Source organism: Maniola hyperantus, chromosome 3 (genome assembly GCF_902806685.2).
Source record: "Maniola hyperantus chromosome 3, iAphHyp1.2, whole genome shotgun sequence".
Classification (NCBI taxonomy): Eukaryota; Metazoa; Arthropoda; class Insecta; order Lepidoptera; family Nymphalidae; genus Maniola; species Maniola hyperantus.
The window spans coordinates 6,572,463-6,598,606 of record NC_048538.1 but is presented as its reverse complement, the minus strand read 5'-3'; the positions used below and the strand labels follow the sequence as shown (position 1 = coordinate 6,598,606).

Sequence of the window (26,144 nt, the reverse complement as noted above, 5' to 3'; positions counted from 1 at the left end):
AAAATACTGTGGGTGTGGTAAAATCATTTTTCGAGATTTGTTTTAAAGTGCTAATTTTTATTAGAGTCAAGTGTCCAGAAAAAATTAGTTAAATTGGGTGTGTAATATAATTATTTCAGTAGTATTTCAACGGCGTATACATATAGGTATTATCTATAGTATCTATACTTAATATTATAAAGAGGTAAAGTTTGTTTGTAGGGGGTAATCTCTAGAACTACTGAACCTTTCACCAGTAGAAAGCTACATTATTCCTGAGTGGCACAGGCTATATTTTATTTTCAAAAAATGATCCCTACGACGATTGTAATAAGCTACCCGTGCGAAGCCGGGGCGAGTCGCTAGTTGATTATAAACACAATATGAACCCATTAAAATAGGATTAACAAAGCTGTTAAAAGTATGCTACAAGACCTACGTTAAAGCACACGAGTAGATGTATCTACTCATGTGGTTAAAGGCTTGATCCGTGTAAGAAAATCGGTTTATGTAAACGATTAGGTAATGACTATGGTTACTCTATCGCAGACAATAATAATAACAATAATCAGTGAAGGGATAATAATAAATCGGTAAATATTGTATTTTGTTGACTGTATTTTTTTTCTTAGAATAATAAATTGTTTCGTCCTTTACATACAATGTACAATACTAGTAAAAGATGTCCTATCAGAAAAATAGCATTAGATATTCTTAGAGTAGGTACCTACCGAATACACATGGCTTTATAGACAAGCGAAGGAGAGGCAGACACACAATATTTTAAGAAGTTATTATATTAGTTTAACATAAGTGTACTAATATTTGTACGAGTAGGTATGAGCAAATTAACTTTTAAAGTGAAAAGTTGAACGTGGGTTCCTTATCTATTCATTTATAGCAAGTGAAAATTGGTTTCGGACTACAGTTTCATTTTATGGTAACCTCAAAAAGCAAAAAGCTAAATCATTTTACTCAGGTACTACCTACTGTTTTTTATTCAGTTATAGCAGATATATATTAGATAGTATTAAGTTTACCACCTACTAGTTTTTAATACTTATTAAGTTACTACATATAATATTTTTAGGGGTCCACCGTAGCTAAGGGTAAAACGGAACTATAATAGGACCACTTTGTTGTCCGTGTATTCAAGGCCCTACTTATCAGAAACGGTTTGAGATATCAAGTAAAAATTTATATTGAAAATTGAAGTCAATGGCCTCTTATATGTAGTAATAAAAAGTTACAAGCTTTTCAAAGCGTATTTTTCGCACTGTTGCGCCTTGAATTAAATGAATGCAAGTTTGAATCCTACTCACGAAATTGCAACGTTGCATTTTCGAAATTTTTGAATTAATGAAACTATTCAATTTTATTTATTTATTTAGCAGTTAATTTATAGCGTCATCTATATTATTTTGTTTTGAGGCGTATTAACTAAATAAATAATAATTATATATGTAGGTACCGTGCCAAAGTACGGAACCCTTGCTCGATGCGCGAGTCTGTCTCGCACTTGGCCGATTTTTTATGGATACAATTTATCTTGTCTTACGTTACGCCATCTTGTGTTGCTGTTTGGTTCTATGGCTCGCTGCCAATACGTATAGACAGCACGGTTATGCGCAAGCGCAGCCTTATAATTACTGCTGGATTTATTGTTAACAGAATTCATAATTCCTAAGCTATTAAAGTTACATTTAAATTAATGATAGAAACCCTGAGTAGGCGATATTATTTTGTATTAAATCAAGAGATCTCGGTTCTGCGAACGCAATCAAGAATCATTTGATTCAGACCAATTGCAACGTTAATTTGAAAACAAAGGCATGCTAAAATCTTAGTTCCCAAATAATTACAGATTCCGTTGACCTTGGAGTCGATTATTCCAAGTAGTTCTAACAATAGGTATACTCATCCCATATTGTGCTCAGTGCCTCGGTGCGGCGCATTTGCTTTATTTTATTTATTTTTCTCGTAGCTCGCGCACGCCAAATTCAAAATAAACTAGTTATTTTATGAACCCACCGAGGCCGATGCCGAAATAGCCCAGAATCTATATTTAAATGAGCATTTCTAAGTATGTAATTTTTTATTTCTTTATTTGTATTTTAAAAAAAATAGTAAAAAAGACAAAAGTGGACAGGAAAGCATTGATCCCTATAAGATATCTCTGCCAGTGACCCTTGGCAGTGAGAGAGGTTGTAGAACAACAAACACACTTTCGCATTTGTAATATGGGCAATGATCAGAGATAAGAGTAGTGATAGTTTTGCATGGCAAAACACCTTGATTAGAAAGACGCCGATCGAAAATAACATTTTATGAGTAGATATAGATGGTGCCCTAATGACTCTATTGCTCCAAGACTCCAGTTCGCCTTGATCTTTTAAACCTTAAATCATTTGTGATTTATACTGTATGAACAGGCTTTATGTAATATTTTACGCACATCAAAATCAATCAAATTCGAAATCACTTGTGAAAGTTTACTTAAATAAAAAAAAATTATTATTATTATTATTATAATCGAAGACTTATAAAATATTCGTGGAGACGAATGTTCAGCAACTTGCTGCATGATTTATTAAGTACAACACACCTACTAAGAAGCTATGGTTGGAGTTCCGTAGGAGGACCACAGTAACCGACATAGCTCAGCGGATGGATGTTATGATATTATGACAAAGTTAATTACTTGTTGTTTCAAAGAGCTGGTGACCTGCGTGTTTAGGCTCTGGTTCTGGCGAGAGACGAGGCTGCTCTTTTTGAGGTTCTCCATTACGGAGGCCAAGTCTTTGGCGCTGCCGTTGTGCTTTAGACTGCTGGTGCCATCTAGATTGAACTCCGGAATCTGAAAAAAGGCAAAGGTCGAATGTTAATACTGCGGTCACGATTACAATATGTTTGATATAAACTAGCTTGACTAAAATACGGTTAGGGAATTACCTGCAATGTGCAGGTTTTTATTTATGTTACTGACTTCTCGTGCAAAATGCAAAACGCCCGTAGCACGTAACGCTCTGTGCGCGAGTCTGACTCGCACTTGGCCGCAAAGAGTATATAATCACTACGTTTTACTAGGCCGATTTTTTTCAATAGGTGGTTAGCCACACCACGCCCGCCGCGCTTTTTGAATTTTATTAGATTAAGTATATGAGTAGGTACCTACCTAAGTAATTTATATTATAAGTGAAGAACTTCCAATGGACGTATTTATCACAATTCATTGTGGAAAAGTTGGTCAAGGCGGTCTTGATATCCCAGTCTTCTTTAATGAAAAGATGTACCTATAGGCTATAACATCACTCAAATGCGAATCTTACCTTTTCCCACTCTACCTGCGGGAAATAAAAAGGCTATAATTTTTTTACTTTTATATCAAGAAAGCCTACAGTGTTGCATCGATGATACAAATCATAATAAAGGTACAATAGATATAACCTTCAGTCTCCATACATCAGTTTTATTGTTTTCTGGGAACTGGTTTAGAATTTAGTGCAAGGACAATGTGCAGCACTAAATGAAACTATTGAATAGTGTCAAAGGAACCACATTGGTAAAACGTTGTATCTATGCATGAGTCACTCCGTACTCCGGTGATTATCAATCAGAAAACGGCTCACGCGCCAGGCTCTAGCACACGAAGAGTTGTACTTGGAATACTGACTATACCGCCTACACGAATCGAGACACGAAGACGCTTAGGGATTCCAAAGTAGGGTTGCCATGGGCCTATAATATATTTGCTATTCGTAATTAAAAAAATCTATTGAGGAATTTGAAAAAAACTGCTCAAGTGCGAGTTGGACTTGCATAAGAAGAGTTCCGTACTATCGTTTAAGACATAACACTTTTAATTTTATGACGGCCATTTTGAAATATTATTGTCATAGCGGCAATAAAAATGCACATTCTGTATTCATTCTGGTTCACGATATGGCAAGGCCGCAATACTGCGGTGCGACAACGCATCGCAAAAGGATGCCGCATTGCGATGCGGCGACGCGCGACGCAACGCTTTTCATCAAAAAAGCAACAAAATTTCATCGCTTACGGCATCGTTTGAGAAAACTCTGACCATCAATTTATAGTGAGCCATGGACCGCACTACACGTACCCTACTTGCGTTAAGACGCATCAAGAAAAACACACACAGCACACCACACAACTTTAAATTAAGAAGTATGTAATTTCATCGCGAGACGCGACAGGTATGCCGGACCGCTCTACCAGTATAATCATCTACTACTGTAGATTGATTTTAAAACGATTTTATGTTTACATCGGCCACATTAAAAACTATACCCATTTGTTTTGTTAAATAAATACGTTATTTAAAATCTATAGTCTACCTCACTTTACTAACAAAACTCTCGATCATAGTACGCGACAGGTTGAGATGGAAATCGAGGTTTGAGGCGGGGACGCACGTCGCCCGCGCTCGTCCGCACCGGGTTAGCGCGGGGGTACTCCCTCCCCAATTACCATCTCGACCTGTCGCGTACTATACTTAACAATAACAAAATATATCAAAATTTTGATCATCGCTATTAAATCGTTGACCATCTCTTTGCCATCTCGAAAACATGGCAGCCCTAGGTACCTTTGTCATTGCTATCAAAGTGCACCACTCAACATCACCCGCACAATGGCCCTTAATCAATAACTAAAAGTCAATCGTCGTGCGTAAACGATTAACAAAGCTCAGTTACAAATCAAAACATGCAAAGATAATTACGAAACATGATTACATGACGCCTAAAATTGAGATCATCGCTTAAATAGTATTAAGGTATCGGTTTCGTAATCGTAGAGATAATGTAATATTTATATGTTAATTGGTTTATGACAACACTCTGACTGCATGGTACGGAGAATCCGTTGAAGATACGTATGACGCGTCCTGACGTATACCCAGCTGATGTCATAGACCACGGAGCGCCGGCATCGGCTGGCTGATGCGGCGTCATCGCCACACGAAACTATTTTTCCTCTTCAATATAACTCAAATCAACACATCGCTTAAGTATGCGACGAATATCATGATGGCCAATCACTAGCTCTTTCTGGGGCTATAAATATATTAATTGACTACGAGTGCTACTTTAAAAATTTATAATAAAACTAGCTTATGCTCGCGACTTCGTCCGCGTGGACTACACAAATTTCAAACCCCTATTTCATCCCCGTAGGGGTTGAATTTTCGAAAATCCTTTCTTAGCGGATGCCTACGCCTACGTCATAATAGCTATATGCATGCCAAATTTCAGCCCGATCCGTCCAGTAGTTCGAGCTGTGCGTCGATAGATCAGTCAGTCAGTCAGTCACCTTTTCATTTTATATATTTAGATAAATAATATTAAAAAATTTAAAATTTATATTGTTTAAAAATTTTAATTTAATTTTAGGAAAAAATATACTCTGGTTTAATGATTCCTAGAACAATAGCTAGTAGGTAGATTAAATGTCTCAAAAGCATAGGTCACGCCTAGATTTGTAGGCGAGCTACTTAATCCGATCATAATTTCATGAACTAGATAGAATTCAAATATAGGTAGGTACCTATCTAATAAAGTAAAATTGAAACCCAAAGCAAAAGCTTTCTTATTCGGTACTGAGGTGGCAGTTCGTACTACCATGTGACTCTGGAAATTTAAAATGAAACTCAGTTTGTTTGTAAAGTGCGAATACCTAAAATAATTATTGAGACATGAAATCTAAGTGTATATTGAAGCTCGCGTGCCGCATAGAGCGATTACATAACATTTCATTGATAACTTGGCTATCCTGAGTCAATGATGAGTAATACTTGCCAAAGCAAAAAAAAACCGGCCAAGTGCGAGTCAGACTCGCGCACTAAGGGTTCCGTACTACAATCGTATTTTAACGACATTTTGCACGATAAATCAAAAACTATTATAGGTACCTAAAAATAAACAAAAATCTGTTTTAGAATGTACAAGTAAAGCCACATTCCATTTTCCATTCTCATTCAATTTTCGAAGTAAGATAACCATATCAAGTGGGGTAGGTACACTTGATATGGTTATCTTACTTCGAAAATTGAAAATATTAGTTCATGACCACAATTTTTTTTTGTGTGATGTAGCTAACCACAAATTCACGGTTTTCAGTTTTTTTCCCGAACGTCAGCTATAGGACCTACCTACCTGCCAAACATGACTCTAGGTCAACGGGAAGTAGGTACCCTGTAGGTTTCTTGACAGACCGACAGACAGACAGACAATAAAGTGATCCTATAAGAGTTCCGTAATAAACCGAGATCCGACATCAAATCAAAACAGGTCAATTGCAGACACGCGTGATTCATAGTTCACAGAAATGTCGTCACAGTTCCAGGGACCTTACATAGGTTATGTCAGATCTGTCCCGTCACACTTAGCATCATAATGTGTAACTCGTAAATGCAATTGAAATTTTATATTCGGCAATTAAAGATGTTATGCGTAAAGCATAGTGCTTTGATAGTATTTGGATAACATTTTCAGCCTACTTGCTTCATTTATTTCTGATTTTAACTATATTAGATCACAGACTAATGAGTAATAGTTGAAATTAAAAACAAAACTTTTTAAAGTCGAAACTTTTAATGTACAGGATTGAAACTTCCGCATGAAAAAATATGTAGGTTCAATCATGGTTCAATCGGACTATCCTGACATATGCCATTAGGAAGTTCAATTGCCCACTTTCAATCTCGATTATTTAGACTCTTGTCCACTGACTGATTATCTCTTGTCATTATATTTATTGAAAAGTACTCATGAAAACAAAGCAAATGAATCCAAATTCGACCGTCCTGCTATATGCCATCAGAGTTCCAATGCTCACCTTCCATCTCCATCACCAGAGACGCTAAATGGTAACACAATTTCCTTTTGTTATTCAAACCACACGTGTCTGCAAAATTTCTAATCGATCGGATATTATTGGAAGTAGCCGAAAAATCAGTTACCAATTTAAACATAGATTTCCTGTCAGAATCTATTCAAGTTTGTTAGTGATGGCACACTTTCTAATGAAATTAACGGTTTCTTTTAAAAAAGTGCTGACCTGACTAAGGTTAATTAGGATCTTTTAGAAATCGCTCATTTAATTAGGCTGAACCTAATCTAACAGTATCCCAGATTTAAATTATTCTCTTATCTTACCAGTGTAGTAGCGTTTACTTCAGTTCAGTTAAACTGTAGAACATTTAAATTCTGGAATGAGGTATCTATCAGGCTGTTTTATGGTTGGACATATGTTTTCTAGATGACTGTCTCAAGAAAAGTGTCTACAGCGTCTAGTGGCTGAAAAACGCGTTCACAATAATTATCTATTTGAATTTAGAGACGCGTGATAATATGGTAATGGGTGGAGATTTGAACTACTTAGCTACACAATGAATATGTTGAATGCGGGTTTAGACTAAATATATTGGCGAAAGCATATGAAACTTTATACCAAACTAAAATTATGCAACATGTTTAGCAGGTTACTTGTACAAGGATTTACGAGTATAATTTATCCTGTTCCGCCTGCTCGTTTGCTCGCTATCTCTATTTAAAATAAAATAAAATAGACTCAAATTATAAAACATTACAAGTTGTATGATTATGTTGCTAATCTTCAAAAACTTTAGCTGTAATGAGATTTTTTGTTAAATCCGACTTAAGTCCGACTATTCTCTTTACCTACTTACATAGTGTTTTAGTATTCATGAAAAACACACAGTGACACATCAGTGTTTTAAAGTTTGGTTTAAAAGTGACTAACATTTTTAAAAATATAGACTAGGTAGTAGGTAAAAGGAGAATTATAATGTGAGTTGTGACCCATTTAGAATTTATAGGAAGCACTTGACTTTACACTTAAGATAAGAATTGATTACAGTACCACGTATGGACAACAAGAACATTTAATATAAACAGTAGATAATAGAAATCCACCATGAAAGGAGTGAATAATATTATAGATTTTCTTTGTAAGGGCTTATAGGAATTCCAACGTTGACACTTGAAGCATTAATAACTTAGAATTAGAAAACAACAAAAGACAAATAACCTATTCTCCCCATGCAAACCGAGCCCATTTCTTGGCAGAGCTTTCACAGCTGCGGCCATTATCTATATGCATTGGGCTCTGGATTTTGAATTCCCAAATTGAGCCTTATGACTAAAGACATCAGATTTAATGTTGCGTGCAATGTAATGCTCAGTAATAAGCACTGCGGTATTCTAGGTTAGTGCTAGCTGCACTTAGTAGCTGCATGCGTATTGAGAGACATTGCTTGTGAAGGTCAGTTTTGCATGCACAAAAGTTCAAGTGATGATTTGTTATATAATTGTTAAGTACAGCGTCACGTGGACGTGCAGACTTGCGGTTGTTACCACAATAGGATTAAAGTCATATTAACATTATAATACAAATTATTCTAGAACATGTATCTGTACAAGACTCGCATTTATCACCGTTCTTAAAGAGCGATTATATTGTAACATACTTATATTTATATCCAATATACTTATAAAACCGGTGCTTCAATATTAATTTTAGTTATAAACTTTTATCTTATAAGCGGAACACCTAACAGGTAGGTACTTTGATTTAGCATAAATTTACATATACGTATTATATACAGAAAATAAGTTTTTATTGCTTATTTTAATCCAGATATTGGGTATGTAGAGCGGGATTAGGCTAAAAGCACTTAGATTAATCTACGCTTTTAATATTTATCAATGTTTCGGCAATAGCTACCTACTATTGTTTCTTCTAATAGTTTTCAAAAGTTATCTAATCTACTCGACTTTATTTGGAACTGCATTTTAAATGCATTTGTTCAAGTTAGAATGTATGCTTTATACCTACCAAGTTTTGTTTTTGTCCCCATCTTCTTGTGCTATTTAAAAAGCTTTAAGTAGTTTTTAAATAAGTAGAACCTCAAACTTTTCGGTTCCTCCGAGTGAAGTTCGTACATGATTATAGAAGTTTAAATGAATTTCACAAACATCAATCCTTATATTATTTTCATGTTGCATTTTATCGCAAACCGATTGCACTAATTACCATTACCATATAAACAATATTTCTCTTACAATCGGTGTAAATGCGAGGAAATTTTACTTGATAACATTGAAAGCAATCATAGTGAGTTCTCTTTAAATACGTATGTCAACTGCAGCGAATTTGCAATGAGGATATGCAGTAAAGTATCCACGACACACAATGGTGCCAGTTTTAGAAGTATACGAGCTGAGCATAATGGGTTTACCTTGTGGTGCGCCAACAATTGCTAGTATTTTGCACTGGGTAACAAGTCCAATGGATGTTATTCACATGATTCAATGTTGATTTGCTTTAAATTTTCTCGTTATCAATCGAGAGCACTGTCAATCACTTATCGTCATCACAGGCGAGTCGCGTGTGTGAGATTTTATGGTAAAAGAAGAGAAGTTAAGACAGTGGGCTTTAATAGTGATGATAAATTAAATCCAATGATTACTAATGAAAGTTATCATTTATCAATTATTTGTCAGGTAAGGCCAAATACTAAGTAATTAAAAATCAAGCAAAGCATCTGCCGTATTATTTCAAAGTAAGAATCCTAATCATCTAAACAGGCTTCTATAATAATTAGAAGCTAACAACCTAGTGTTTACTTTTATCTCAATGTATAAAATAAATAGCACAAGAGGGTAGGTGATAAATACAGAAGTAAAACCAACCAAGTCGAATAATAATTGAATTGTATTGTTCAGCATTGATCTATTTATATTAAAATGAATCTACCACCCGTTTCGCTAAGGTGTTTAGTCATGGAGAAGAAAGGGCAAAGAAACTCCATAACACACATCTTTTAAAACATTAGAACGTTGAGTAAAGTAGTAGGTACATATTTGGTACACAGTTACAACAGGTAATCTATAAAAGGCAAATGATTACATTACATTATAATACAATATAAGAATACTTAACTTCAGTAAGGTCCGCTGTGTTTGCTCTGGGCTGTCGATACAAGACTGTCCCCTCACTTCACTAGACTAAGGCTGTAGTTCACGAGAAGGAGTTATAATACGAGACTGTAACTAACACCGAATCAATTTCACTTAGAGACTGTGGCTCCTCTGTCGAGGTAGCTACTTTTATATCTTCCCATCGCAAAACAGGCGGACGTCGACCATCACATGATATTTTTAATAATTATTTATGTTGGTACAATGGTAGGTACCATTGTACCAACATTGAGATTGTTGACATTATTATTAATTTACTTAAATAATATTATTTGCAACATGTATTGACGGTTTACCTATTATTGTTTTACTACATTAATTAAGGACATAATATAATTGATGATTTACATTACAATAAGATACTATTAAATCATAGCCTTTTGAGTTGGGTAACATTGACGTTGTATCCTGTCACGGCATAACGATTCTGTTCAAAATATTACTACAAATATTTATTTTAGACTCCAAGTTTATGATTAGATAAATTTTAGCATAATAATCATGGCTATATTTTTAATCGTGATATGACACGGCCATGCTGATAAGTACTTCGCTCCCGAAGTACATAGGGAAAAACAGAAGGGGAGAAAAAAAAAGAAGAAGAAAGATCTAGCTAAAAGCTACAAAAAAAAATATCTGTAAGCTAAAAAAAATATCTATAAGCTACAGCTAACTAACCAGTTGCTACCCCCTCTCGGTCCTCCCACCTGCTGTGCGTGTAGATCTAGACTGAGAGGGTCAGCAACCCCAGCAGACTTTTTGCCTCCGTCCTTTATTGCAGGGTACCTATTCCCCTGCTGGTGGGACATAACGGCAAAGCAACAGGGCAGGACACCAGCAGCCTAACTCCCTAACTGGCTGCACCCCATAAATAGGGTCTTGTACTAGACTCTTGCCTAGTAAAGACTGTACGCTAGCGCCGTCCGAACAAGTCACCTAACATTACTAAACCAAAAATATATATTTTTTTTTAGCATTAGTATTAGTAATGATTAGCTTGAGCAGCCCTAACTAACTGGCCTAACCGCTGCCCGCCCATAAATGGGTCTTGTACTAGACTCTTGTCTAGTAAATACTGTACGCTAGCACCGTCCGAACAAGGCGTCTAACATTACTAGCCTAATAATTTATTATTTTTTTGCGTTAGTACTAGTAATGATTAGCTCCAGGCAGCCTAACTACCCTGCCTAACTGTCTGTCCGCCCATAAATGGGTCTTGTACAAGACTCTTGTCTAGTAAATACTGTACGCTAGCACCGTCCGAACAAGGCGTCTAACATTACCAGACCAAAAAAAAAGAAGATAATATAATATCATTATTTTCCGTTTTCCACATAGTACAAGGTAATGATTAGCTCCAGACAGACCTAACTAACCTAATCCCCTTTGTTCCACTTGAGAATCACAATTTTTTTTTTTTTTTTTTTTTTCTTTCTTTTTTTTTTTGTTTGTTTTGTTTTGGTTCCCCTTTAAGATAATATTTTTGTTTTCTTTCCGTCATTTAATATAAATGACGGCCATTCGGCCATCTTGATAAGTACTTCGTTCCCGAAGTACATAGGAAAATAAAAAAACTGCAGCCAGTGAACAGTGGCAACAAAAGTACCGACATAAAAAAAAAGTAAGATTGCTCCATCCACAAAACGATATTCAATGATTCAACGTCAATGTTATTGTCATAAAAACTAGGGTAGCTAGACGTCAGACCGAAATTAGAGTAGAAGAGAATGTTTTCTTTGTTGATTATGTTTTATAAACAAGTGTAGTGTATGTATCTCAAACCAACTCAAAACAAGAATAAATTAAAACGCGTTGTAACGTAGGTAGTTATAAAATTAAATGTTCTGATAGCATCACTAAACAGAAAAGAAATACTTGAGTAGGCAATCTGCTTTACGTTGTTTTAAGAAAAAGAAGTTAGTTGATTAACAAAAGTTACTTGAGCATCTCTTTTTAGAAAAGAAAAATAGTTGAATTATTTTAAGAAGGAGAATGAATAATTAATATAGTTTACGTTTAAGTTACATAAATCAAAATAGTGATTTCTTCTTGTTTTGAGTTGTAAGCAAACGGTACGATGCAATGTCTCTAAAGCAAACCTACTGATTTATTCGTTATTTAGTTTCGGTATATCATAACCTTCTAAATGATTTCACATTGTTATATACTTTATTATAAACCGCTCGGTCAATCTGACGCCTAACTAGACTTATTCTTATCTAAATAAATTATACCACAACACGTGGTTTATCTAACTAATTAAAAATCTTTTATGATTACCCTCACAAAAACTTTTTCATAGAAACAACACCACAAAATCGTGGTTTTAAATTTACACTTTTCTTCACACACAACGCACAAAATTGTACTTAGCTTGATCAAACGACGCGACGTTTCAACCGGCGGTGCCACACCAGCACCAAGTGCCGCTGACAACAGAGTTGCCTCTCGTTTTGGGATCATTGGACACCAACACCAAGTGGCGCTGACGACAGGCGGTAGCCTGTCGCTTCGAGGAGAAGCCGCATCCACGATTGCTGAAAGCATTTGAAAAGTATTAGTATTGCGACAAGAAAAGAATTATCGTATCCCACTTCTGATGTGAGATTTTATGGTAAAAGAAGAGAAGTTAAGACAGTGGGCTTTAATAGTGATGATAAATTAAATCCAATGATTACTAATGAAAGTTATCATTTATCAATTATTTGTCAGGTAAGGCCAAATACTAAGTAATTAAAAATCAAGCAAAGCATCTGCCGTATTATTTCAAAGTAAGAATCCTAATCATCTAAACAGGCTTCTATAATAATTAGAAGCTAACAACCTAGTGTTTACTTTTATCTCAATGTATAAAATAAATAGCACAAGAGGGTAGGTGATAAATACAGAAGTAAAACCAACCAAGTCGAATAATAATTGAATTGTATTGTTCAGCATTGATCTATTTATATTAAAATGAATCTACCACCCGTTTCGCTAAGGTGTTTAGTCATGGAGAAGAAAGGGCAAAGAAACTCCATAACACACATCTTTTAAAACATTAGAACGTTGAGTAAAGTAGTAGGTACATATTTGGTACACAGTTACAACAGGTAATCTATAAAAGGCAAATGATTACATTACATTATAATACAATATAAGAATACTTAACTTCAGTAAGGTCCGCTGTGTTTGCTCTGGGCTGTCGATACAAGACTGTCCCCTCACTTCACTAGACTAAGGCTGTAGTTCACGAGAAGGAGTTATAATACGAGACTGTAACTAACACCGAATCAATTTCACTTAGAGACTGTGGCTCCTCTGTCGAGGTAGCTACTTTTATATCTTCCCATCGCAAAACAGGCGGACGTCGACCATCACATGATATTTTTAATAATTATTTATGTTGGTACAATGGTAGGTACCATTGTACCAACATTGAGATTGTTGACATTATTATTAATTTACTTAAATAATATTATTTGCAACATGTATTGACGGTTTACCTATTATTGTTTTACTACATTAATTAAGGACATAATATAATTGATGATTTACATTACAATAAGATACTATTAAATCATAGCCTTTTGAGTTGGGTAACATTGACGTTGTATCCTGTCACGGCATAACGATTCTGTTCAAAATATTACTACAAATATTTATTTTAGACTCCAAGTTTATGATTAGATAAATTTTAGCATAATAATCATGGCTATATTTTTAATCGTGATATGACACGTGCTATGTTCATTTACGGAAGCTTTATATACGTGCCAGCTTGACGGCGGTTACGGCGTGACTGACTGACTTCTAGCCGGAGGCCGGAGCCGGCCGGGCGATCGCAAACTCTTGCGACCACAATGGCTAATTAGAATGGCGAGTAGAGCGGGGCGAGGGTCGAGAGGGGCACTACCCACGGAACTCCGTATCCGCCTCATGGACGACTCTATCGAGTGATGAGACGCTGATCTTACCATCCTCCTGATGAACTGAGAAATCCATATTCGTAAATCACTACTGCAGGCCTAGCATGGGCCGGGAAATTTTCTCCCCGAGGAAAGGATAAAAATTTTATCCCCTCCGATAGTTATTTCCACTCTCCGAGCATGGGCACAGGGTTGGATATAATTATCCCCGGTGATAAGGCGGGGAAAGACTAGTCCTCGGTTAATGTCAAAGTGTTATTATTTTTTATCTGTGCTTTTGATTTTGCTCGTTTTCGTTACTCGTAACTCGTCTGTGGCTGCTTTTTATTTTAAAAGAGCTAGAAGCCGGAGCCGTAAAATAGTTTAAAAAACATTCACAGAAGATTATGCACGTAAGTATTGTTATTGTTTGTGTTTACCTAACCTAACTCCACTTTTGAATTATCCAAATTAAAAAATAATCGAATAGTTGAAATTCCTAGCTATCACAGTAAGTATCACAAAGACAATTTGTGTTAGTCAGTACACAAAATTGAAGTGATAATATATTGATATTGTTAGCGACAAAGAAATGCATAAATTGTTGTTTTATTTGCAGACATGGAAATATGTACTTGAAGAAGGGCACTGGCCACTGACTGACAAGTATGATGAGGCAGCTCGGGATGTAGGACCACCGGGAAATGTCTCAATAGTGCCGTCGGTCACATATATGAGCACATAAGTGTTCAATATTAATTATCACTGTTGGGCATAAATGCTCAACAGGAATTGGACCTGAAGACTCCATAATGGGCCAGCCAGAGAGATGCGTGTATTAATTTAGTTCTATTATATGTGTGTCTTGTATAACAAACTCAAAATAACTTTAGGTACCTACCTATTGGAATAGGTAAGTTAGGTACACATCTTATCAACATAAAATATTTTCATTATTGTTTGAGATGATGATAAAACTAACAGTTCAGCACACTGCACTGAGAAGAGTTCAATATCACTTAAAATTGGTTAAGCTGGTATGGTTTGAGCTATTAAACTAACCTAATTTCTTTATAAGCATGTCAAGCCAATGTTGTTTATCTTATGGCAGGAAATCTTTGAAGTGTCGGTGGTGGACTATGGTGAGACTGTCGTTTAACCCACTTTGTACACAGTGGGTACTTTATAAAACCAATAGCCCCGAGTGGTTTTCCTATAAATGCCAATAAATAAATAAAAAGTAAGTAGAGGATATGTATATTTTTGTAATTTGTAAATAGTTATGAATATAGGAAGTTATTCTATGGCAGTGTGGTTTGATTGAACATTAAACTTGTTACTTCCTTTTCTTAAGGATAATAGCACTACTTTTAGATCTGTTAAGTTAACATCATATTTGATTTGTGTACATCCAAATAAGCATTGTTTTAATTGGTATTCCTAATATTATGCCTAAAAGTTTGTGTTTGTTACTCAATCACACAGAAAGAGTACTTAAAGCAAAATTATTTTTTGAAGAAACTTATTTTTTGTTATAGCAGCAATAGAAATAAGTACAAAATTTCAACTTTAACCTGTTACGTTTCAGGAGACAGACAGATGGAGAGCTGAGACTGTAATAGGGTCCCATTGGTACCCTACAGAACCCTAGTAGTAGTAGTAGATATAAGGATGGGTTTGCACAAGGTGGTTTTAGGTAATAGGTACTTAAAGAAATATATTTTAATGCAAATATGTATTTATTATTCCATCCCTTTTTCCCTTTTATTGTCGGGCAACAGTTAGCAGTCTGGTTTGATCCATAGATATGTGAGATTTCTTTATTTGTTACATTTTCTAGTCTGTCCTTTGGTTGTTCCATTGGAATTCTGAAATATACAATTTATACATTAATGATTTTCAATAATAATAAATTAAGAGTAAGAGGATATACTGAAATGGTCTATAAAGTATAATAGGCTAACATATTTACTCTTACAAAACACTTATGATGAACCATTATAATTTGTAAAGTGTTATTGTGTTTGTGTATCATTATGTATATAACTATGATATAGGTGTGTATTTTAATTTAAGAATTGTTCTGTTAAATTAGACTCCTGCCTATTTTGTTCAAATAAATGATTTTATTATAATGAGTCATTGTGTTATTTTATATTTCCAATAATCCATACTAATATTATAAATACGAAAGTGTGTCTGCCTGTCTGTCTGCTAGCTTTTCACAGCCCAACAGTCTAACCGATTTAGATGAAATTTAGTACCTACAGAGTTAGCTTACATCCCGAGGATGGACACCGGCTACTTTTTATTCTGGAAAATCAAATAGTTCTCACAGGATTTTCAAAACCTAAATCCACACAGATGAAGTCGCGGGCAATAGTCATCCCATGACCTTGACTTGTATCTCACTGGTAACTACCATCTGCCAAGAATCTTATAGATGTGAGGACGTAGGATAAATAGGGAATAGCCGCATGTAGGACCTATTTGTAGGTACCTACTACCTACCTAAGTAGGTAACCTAAATTAGGTACCTATTCGTTTGCACAAGATGGTTTTAGGTAATAGGTAAGTACTTACTTACTTTTATGAATCCATCCACCGAATTAATCGGCTTTAGTGCTTCATTAAGCTGCTCGCACAAGTACCTACAGCACATAATATTTGTCCATCCGAAACAAGTGTCGGAACTCAGCGTCGGGAAATTCAAAGGGATTACTTCCATCACTAATTACGTGCTCATGTTATTTTCGTTCTAAATTCTCTATTTCAAACTAATAAAAAAAGCGCGAGACATGTTTTTTGATCTTTTAATAATTGAGTTAAAGTTCTATATGCTTATACCCACCTCTAATCTCGATGATAAAATTATCCCTCTCAAATGTCAAAAAAGGACAGTTTATCTTCTTTTATTTGGCCCCATGCTATAGACGATGGATAAATAGTCCCCCGAGTCCCCGTGAAATGTCAAACGGGGATAAACTTCTCCTCTCCCCTGTTGCCGTGCTCTGAGGGGTGGAGAAGTTAATGTTATCTCCTGTGCAGTGGATAAAATCGGGGGATATAATTTTTATCTTCGGCCCATGCTAGCCGTGCAGCACGGCTAGCATGGGCCGAAGATAAAAATTATAAAGAAGATAAACTGTCCTTTTTTGACATTTGAGAGGGATAATTTTATCATCGAGATTAGAGGTGGGTATAAGCTCATAGAACTTTAACTCAATTATTAAAAGATCAAAAAACATGTCTCGCGCTTTTTTTATTAGTTTGAAATAGAGAATTTAGAACGAAAATAACATGAGCACGTAATTAGTGATGGAAGTAATCCCTTTGAATTTCCCGACGCTGAGTTCCAACACTTGTTTCGGATGGACAAATATTATGTGCTGTACTTATGCGAGCAGCTTAATGAAGCACTAAAGCCGATTAATTCGGTGGATGGATTCATTAAAGTAAGTAAGTACTTACCTATTACCTAAAACCATCTTGTGCAAACGAATAGGTACCTAATTTAGGTTACCTACTTAGGTAGGTAGTAGGTACCTACAAATAGGTATTCGCGGCTATTCTCTATTTATTCTACGTCCTCACATCTATAAGACTCTTGGCAGATGGTAGTTACCAGTGAGATACAAGTCAAGGTCATGGGATGACTATTGCCCGCGACTTCATCTGTGTGGATTTAGGTTTTAAAAATCCTGTGAGAACTATTTGATTTTCCAGAATAAAAAGTAGCCGGTGTCCATCCTCGGGATGTAAGCTAACTCTGTAGGTACTAAATTTCATCTAAATCGGTTAGACTGTTGGGCTGTGAAAAGCTAGCAGACAGACAGGCAGACACACTTTCGCATTTATAATATTAGTATGGATTATTGGAAATATAAAATAACACAATGACTCATTATAATAAAATCATTTATTTGAACAAAATAGGCAGGAGTCTAATTTAACAAAACAATTCTTAAATTAAAATACACACCTATATCATAGTTAAATACATAATGATACACAAACACAATAACACTTTACAAATTATAATGGTTCATCATAAGTGTTTTGTAAGAGTAAATATGTTAGCCTATTATACTTTATAGACCATTTCAGTATATCCTCTTACTCTTAATTTATTATTATTGAAAATCATTAATGTATAAATTGTATATTTCAGAATTCCAATGGAACAACCAAAGGACAGACTAGAAAATGTAACAAATAAAGAAGTCTCACATATCTATGGATCAAACCAGACTGCTAACTGTTGCCCGACAATAAAAGGGAAAAAGGGATGGAATAATAAATACATATTTGCATTAAAATATATTTCTTTAAGTACCTATTACCTAAAACCACCTTGTGCAAACCCATCCTTATATCTACTACTACTACTACTACTAGGGTTCTGTAGGGTACCAATGGGACCCTATTACAGTCTCAGCTCTCCATCTGTCTGTCTCCTGAAACGTAACAGGTTAAAGTTGAAATTTTGTACTTATTTCTATTGCTGCTATAACAAAAAATAAGTTTCTTCAAAAAATAATTTTGCTTTAAGTACTCTGTGTGATTGAGTAACAAACACAAACTTTTAGGCATAATATTAGGAATACCAATTAAAACAATGCTTATTTGGATGTACACAAATCTCTGATGTTAACTTAACAGATCTAAAAGTAGTGCTATTATCCTTAAGAAAAGGAAGTAACAAGTTTAATGTTCAATCAAACCACACTGCCATAGAATAACTTCCTATATTCATAACTATTTATAAATTACAAAAATGTACATATCCTCTACTTACTTTTTATTTATTTATTGGCATTTATAGGAAAACCACTCGGGGCTATTGGTTTTATAAAGTACCCACTGTGTACAAAGTGGGTTAAACGACAGTCTCACCATAGTCCACCACCGACACTTCAAAGATTTCCTGCCATAAGATAAAAAACATTGGCTTGACATGCTTATAAAGAAATTAGGTTAGTTTAATAGCTCAAACCATACCAGCTTAACCAATTTTAAGTGATATTGAACTCTTCTCAGTGCAGTGTGCTGAACTGTTAGTTTTATCATCATCTCAAACAATAATGAAAATATTTTATGTTGATAAGATGTGTACCTAACTTACCTATTCCAATAGGTAGGTACCTAAAGTTATTTTGAGTTTGTTATACAAGACACACATTTAATAGAACTAAATTAATACACGCATCTCTCTGGCTGGCCCATTATGGAGTCTTCAGGTCCAATTCCTGTTGAGCATTTATGCCCAACAGTGATAATTAATATTGAACACTTATGTGCTCATATATGTGACCGACGGCACTATTGAGACATTTCCCGGTGGTCCTACATCCCGAGCTGCCTCATCATACTTGTCAGTCAGTGGCCAGTGCCCTTCTTCAAGTACATATTTCCATGTCTGCAAATAAAACAACAATTTATGCATTTCTTTGTCGCTAACAATATCAATATATTATCACTTCAATTTTGTGTACTGACTAACACAAATTGTCTTTGTGATACTTACTGTGATAGCTAGGAATTTCAACTATTCGATTATTTTTTAATTTGGATAATTCAAAAGTGGAGTTAGGTTAGGTAAACACAAACAATAACAATACTTACGTGCATAATCTTCTGTGAATGTTTTTTAAACTATTTTACGGCTCCGGCTTCTAGCTCTTTTAAAATAAAAAGCAGCCACAGACGAGTTACGAGTAACGAAAACGAGCAAAATCAAAAGCACAGATAAAAAATAATAACACTTTGACATTAACCGAGGACTAGTCTTTCCCCGCCTTATCACCGGGGATAATTATATCCAACCCTGTGCCCATGCTCGGAGAGTGGAAATAACTATCGGAGGGGATAAAATTTTTATCCTTTCCTCGGGGAGAAAATTTCCCGGCCCATGCTAGGCCTGGATCAGATTTTTTGTGCTACCGTGTCAACTACTAACTACCTAATACATTCTAATTTCAAAACAAATATGTAGGTGTTTATTAATACATATTTATCTTTTCATAACAGAAATATGTATTTTAAAAGTAAGTAGACGTATCTCCTAAAAATCTTGTGTTATCATTATTTTACATTTATACATAATACATATAAGTATCTACATATAATATTTGAGTCATTAATATCGAGCTTATAGATATTCGAATCTAGAATACTGTCAAAATATAAAAGAGAGAGAGATACTATATATGTACCTATAGCTGAGGCTGGCATCCTATAACTCAAAGAAACCAATATGAATTGATCAGATCTTTGGTGTTTGGTAATCAGGAAATTCAGTTATTGACTATTCTACTACTCTACTACTACTACTAGACTACTACTCTATAATATCCGAGCTTATATTCGAATCAAGAAGATTTTCGAAAATAAAAGAGAAATAATCAGAATCCTACAGCTTAAAGGTAATTTGTTTGTATTGTACAAAACTGTTGATGGACTTTCAACATTTCAAACTGACACGGCAGCCTACACAAAAAGTCGCAGATACAATTTGGGTGTTTAAATAACTATCTAATAAAGGAAATATATTCAGGCATTGAAGAAAATTACTCAGAAAATATTCGGTACCTACAATGAATAAATTCGGTAATGAGGAATAATATTTAAGTATCTAATGCAGATAATACGATTCACAATAATTATTTTAAAGGGCCAAGAGGAGATGATATAATAGTTATATATACCTACTGTGTATAGATTTTCTACTACCGAAATAAGTTTATAGAAAGACTAGTATATATATGCCAGCAACTTCGTCCACGTGTGGACTACACAAATTTCGAACCCCCTTAGGGATTGAATTATCAAATTTCAGCCCGATCCGTCCAGTAGTTTGAGCTGTGCGCTGATAGATCAGTCAGTAAATCAGGCTAAGATCTATAGAGCGCACTTTGACTTTGCTCAGACTTAATATTGGGTTAAAACGAGACAGATTTATGTGAGAGATATACATCTGTCTCGTTTTAACTCTATCTTAAGTTTTAGCAAAGTCAGAGTGCGCTCTATAGATTTCACCCTCGTTCAGTCAGTCACTCGTTTATATATTTAGATAAAAAAAGAGTACCCATTTAAGCAATAAAATTATTTATAAACATTTTGTTACGACAAAGACGTCATGGATAACGATAATGTAGCTCTGTAAAGCCAAAGTGAAGGGAGAGCTGATAATAATTATGTCGTGATGAGTCAATGACCCCTCAATGTCAGCGAGACGTAAGCAAATATCGACATAATCCAAATCGTTTTTATTTCTTTCTAGTAGGTACTTGTACGGTTTTATTTCTATAAAAATATTGTATCTACTTTATAGATGTAAATTTTAAAGTGTGTTAGCTGCCACGAGATCAAACAAGTGCGAGTCAGGGTCGCGCAATGAGGGTTACGTACTACAGTCGTATTTATTCAACATTTTGCACGATAATTCAAAAACTATGATGCGTAAAAATAAATAAAAATCTGTTTTAGAATGTACAGGTGAAGACCTTTCATATGATACCCCACTTGATATAGTCACTCACTTCGAAAGTTGAAAATACTAATTATTAGTTCATGACCACAATTAATTTTTTTTATGTGATCTAACCCTAAATTCACGGTTTTCAGATTTTTCCCCAAATGTCAGCTACAGGATCGACCTACCTGCCAAATTTCATGATTCTAGGTCAACGGGAAGTACCCTGTAGGTTTCTTGACAGACAGACAGACAGACAACAAAGTGATCCTATAATGATTCCGTTTTTCCTTTTGAGGTACGGAACCCTAAAAATCAAATAATAGCGTTTTAAAAATAAACCAGGTACCTATACAGTGTGACAAGGCTCTAAAAAAATTAAGTATATATATATGTAATATTTTCGGAAATTTTAACTATCTACATAACTAGTTTTTTTCTGCTGTTTCTGTTATATTTGTAGGTATATTTTATTATTTTACTTCGTTATTTTTGTAAACATTTAAAAAATATATGATAAAATAAAAGAATATAGAATAGAAATAAAATATAGAATCAAAGTAAACGAGACAAGAAATCAAATTTTTCACCATATTTCGCTTTTGCGGAAACACAAAGAACCTCTGTGTTTACTTTATCGTTTACTCAAGTCTGACTCACCCCAGTGTTCAAATCTGTGACTTAATTTACTCGCATTTAACGCGTGTAGGTACGATTAGACTGTACTGATGCATATTAATTTTGCGAGTAAAGTTGTGAGTAAGCGTCTTATTCATTATGCGGTATACCTCAATAGTAATTGATATAGCAATAAATAAACTAAGTAGGATAAAATGTCTTTGGTAGGAACATCATCAAATGAAGCTTCAAATGAAAAAGGAACAATAAAGTAGAGCAGATGAGGCGTTTTTTTATAAAATTGAAAAAACATCCTTCCAAATTTTTCTGTTCTTGTCTGAAAATCGTGACGAGTTGTCACTAGTACCTACTTATATATCTCTAGTACTTATAAAATATAATACAACTACAGCGTCATAAATGTAAGTTTTTCTTGGACACGCGGTTTCAGTGCTTTTTGCAACGATTAAGTATAGTTTCTAAAACAAGGAAGTAGGTAGTCTGTCTAGCGAAATCTGAAGTGAGAAATAGTGGCAAATCAAAAAAAATTGCTTGTGTATAAATGTAGCTAGAAATAAACGACTATTTATTAAAATATGTTTACAGTATTATTTTAATGATGCCACTATTACAAATAGTCAGATTCCGTATTTAAAACTGTAATACCTAGTGATAGCAGCTGATTCCCTAATTTACACTCCAATAGCGCAAGAAGGGTTTTCCTTTGAGATATATGTATAAACCGTGTGAAAGACACTTTCGCATTTATAAATTGTAATATTAGCATGGATGGAAGTATGGATACGTAAGATGATGTAGGTATTATTTCACTCGGATAATGCAGTCTTGAGGAAAAATTGTGTTTTTGTCGTAATAACGCTGAGTCACCTGTGCTATAATACCAACCTACGATTCTCTGGTGCTTCCTATGACTAACTTGTGACTGGTTAGTTTCATTCATAAATGAATTCAGTCATCCCATTCATTCATGCATTTATCATTAACTAGATGAAGCCAACAGTCTTCTCGTCCAAAATTCTTCAGTGCTTGAAGACGAAAGTCTTCGAAGTGCGTGTTGCCAGTAATGACATAATTGATCCGACACGTCATGGTCGCTATGGGCCTCGCCCTCAAAGGAAGGCTCAAGAGTCGCTCAGCGGTCAGTGGGCGATAGAGACATCTATGCTTGAAGTTTATCTACGTGATAAAATCAGAAATGAGGAGTACCGTAGGAGAACCCGAGTGACCGACATAGCTGAACGGGTTGCGAAGCTAAGTGGCAACGGGCAATGATGAGATGATGCCTGCGATTTCGCCTGCGTAGATTTAGGTTTTTTATAAATCTCGTGGGAACTGATTGATTAGACGATATCGTAGATGACCGTTTTTATCGTTGACACCGAGCGATTGTCATTCGACAACGGCCGCAGCCATCGTAGACGCGCATGCTTAAAATAGGATGTGCTATCCACGGATTCTACTTATCACATTTCAATTACAAATATCAACTAGTAGGTACGTCGGGGTGGTCAGTGTAAACTTTACATTTTATATGAAAATATTATTGTGCCATTGATAACATAATTATTACGTAGGAAATCAACAGGTCTATAATATCGGCGGTAATGAAATAATAGGTATAAATATAACAAAGTGTATTCCACTTCGAGATAAGTCTCATGAATAATCAGTTATTAAAGTAATGACGTAGTAACAAATTATTATCAAGGAATTTATAAATTGCACATTGAAATAGAATTTTCCTTTTATCATCAATAAATCGCACATGTTTGATTAAATTTTTGTCATATTTGGACATTTTTTTATTGCATAGGTCTAGCAACTCTACATAAAATAGAGGTGACACTCGACGCGCACTGGAGACCAATCCTACGTGCTACGAATTATTTGCTTTGAGGCTATTTTCTCCAGACCTGTAGTTATTTGCAAAATTAAGTGAGTAATATGTATCAATATTTTGGGAACAGAGTAGGTAATGTCTCTTTTAATTCTAGTCAAGCGAGCATTTCCAAACCACAATCGTAATCTAGTTCTTAGATAGAGGTTCTGTTTTAGTCTCTATGTTGTCTGTTTTTTAAGACTAACTGAGTCTTAAAAAACAGACAACATAGAGACTAAAAAAAACAACGATAAACTTCGAGACATATTTTGTCGATAAGTCTTTAATTATAGGATTCGCGTTCATTCCGACGCGGCAAGGTATGCGGCATGAATCATCACTCACGTGGTGGCTTATCACCGCATAGTACAACAGCACACGTCGCTCGCTGGCCGTTACCTGAGCAAAAGTGACTCATGCATCCTGTTCCACCTTGGCCACTTTCACGGACTTAGTATTCGATAGGTTTCGTGGCCGGTATTGGTCCAAGATATGGAATAGATTCGAGGAAAAAGAAAATAAGGGAATATGGAGAATTATGTTTGTAAATAGATAAGTAGAGACTGTTAAATGATAGTTATTGAAGGGTGATATTTATTTAAATTAAGCCTTAATGCATCCATTTGAATCCTTCAATAGGCTTTTTATCAAAAAAAAACCGGCCAAACGCGAGTCAGGCTCGCGCAAAGAGGGTTCCGTACTACAGTCGTATTTTTTCGACATTTTGCATGATAATTCAAAAACTATGATACATAAAATAAATAAAAATCTGTTTTAGAATGCACAAGTAAAGCCCTTTCATATGATACCTCACTTGATATAGTTATGTTATTCGAAAATTAAAAATACTAATTATTAGTTCATGACCACAATTTAATTTATTTTGTGTGATATAACCACAAATTCACGGTTTTCAGATTTTTCCCCCAATGTCTGCTATAAGATCTACATACATTCTAAATTTTATGATTCTAGGTCAATGGGAAGTACCCTGTAGGTTTCTTGACAGACAGACAAACAACAAAGTGATCCTATAAGGGTTCCGTTTTTCCTTTTGAGGTACGGAACCTTAAAAATGGTAAATTTTATTTATTAAGTAAGTACGTAATGTTTTAATCCTTTAGCTAGAAACGTCACTATTTTACACCTAATGCTTTATTTACAAGATTTAATCGTACTTATGACAAAAAAATTAATGCAGTTTAAACAGACATTGGGGCCGATTCTCTTGTACACAAAAACTAAACTAACAGATCTAAATCTAGTGCTATCCTTTTCCGCAAGCAACATTATGAAAGGGATAGCAATAGATTTAGACGTGCCATTTTAGTTTAGTTTAGACATTGTGTACAATGGAATTAGCCACAATGTGGCTAATTCGGACAAAGGATAGCATTAGATTTAGACCTGTTAATTTAGTTTAGTTTAGAGATTGTGTACTAGAGAATCGGCCCCATTAAATTATTAGTCTATCCTATATAGGTATCTACCTAATTGTTTAACGTCAGTTTAATCAGTGTCTAAATTTTTTGTAATAAAACCACTGCGTACTATAACTATTTAACTGCAGTCTTTCAGTTCGATCTAATAAAGAAATATTTTTCAGTTAAGTAGATGATCTAAAGTTCATTATTCCAGATACTTGCTCAATAAAGCTTTAACAAATTTAAAGACTTTTTAATAATAATATTTCAGGGTTTTTATAAGTAATTTTTATTTCATTCAAGCCATTGTTTTAGTGATTACAGAATATAATCATGAAAAAAATTACCACATTATAAATGAATCATTCACGCGTATCGATATTGGATATTATCACGATATTATCTTTAAAACCTGTTTAATTTTTAATAAATGACTCATGCAACTCGTTTCTCAAGCGAACTCATCATCATCAAGTAATTCATTGAGAAATTTCATCTTCTCTAATCATACAAATATAAATAGACGATGAAGTCATCCAATTAGCAAAGTAATGTAATAAAAAATATAGTTCTATGAGGTTATTTATATGCAAAGTTTGCAATGCCGGTAGTCTTGCTACTTGGATTTTGACATAAAAGCATAAATCTTTTTGGACTAGAATCGTTCTCTCGACCGTTGAAGTAGGTACCTAACGGTAGGTGAGTGCCCACACAGAATTTATATTGCCACATACATAAATCCTTGATTGTTTGTATTACTCTTAGGAACATGACAAAAGAAATCCCGCAAAATCTTCGTAACAAGATTACCTATGCGTCGAGCGAGTGGCATTATGA

The 26,144-nt window shown here is 34.8% G+C and overlaps 1 protein-coding gene and 2 long non-coding RNA genes across 11 annotated transcripts in view; 1 reads left to right on the top strand and 2 right to left on the bottom strand.

The window, feature by feature from the left end:
* Sarm (sterile alpha and armadillo motif) overlaps window positions 1-26,144 on the bottom strand; it is a 90,722-nt gene that overhangs the window by 9,781 nt on the left and 54,797 nt on the right. For all 9 annotated transcript variants that reach the window (XM_034984389.2, XM_069509583.1, XM_034984388.2 and 6 more), the window contains one exon: window positions 2,681-2,836. In XM_034984389.2, coding sequence (XP_034840280.2) covers window positions 2,681-2,836 — 156 coding nt within the window. The remainder of the gene's footprint in view (window positions 1-2,680; window positions 2,837-26,144) is intronic.
* Window positions 14,007-15,926, top strand: LOC138404747 (uncharacterized). The gene is made up of 3 exons (XR_011238550.1): window positions 14,007-14,804; window positions 15,003-15,131; window positions 15,480-15,926. It is a non-coding gene; the product is annotated as an uncharacterized lncRNA (long non-coding RNA).
* On the bottom strand, window positions 17,793-19,791 carry LOC138404755 (uncharacterized). Its single transcript, XR_011238557.1, has 2 exons — window positions 18,690-19,791; window positions 17,793-18,348 (listed from the first exon to the last, which is right to left on the bottom strand). It is a non-coding gene; the product is annotated as an uncharacterized lncRNA (long non-coding RNA).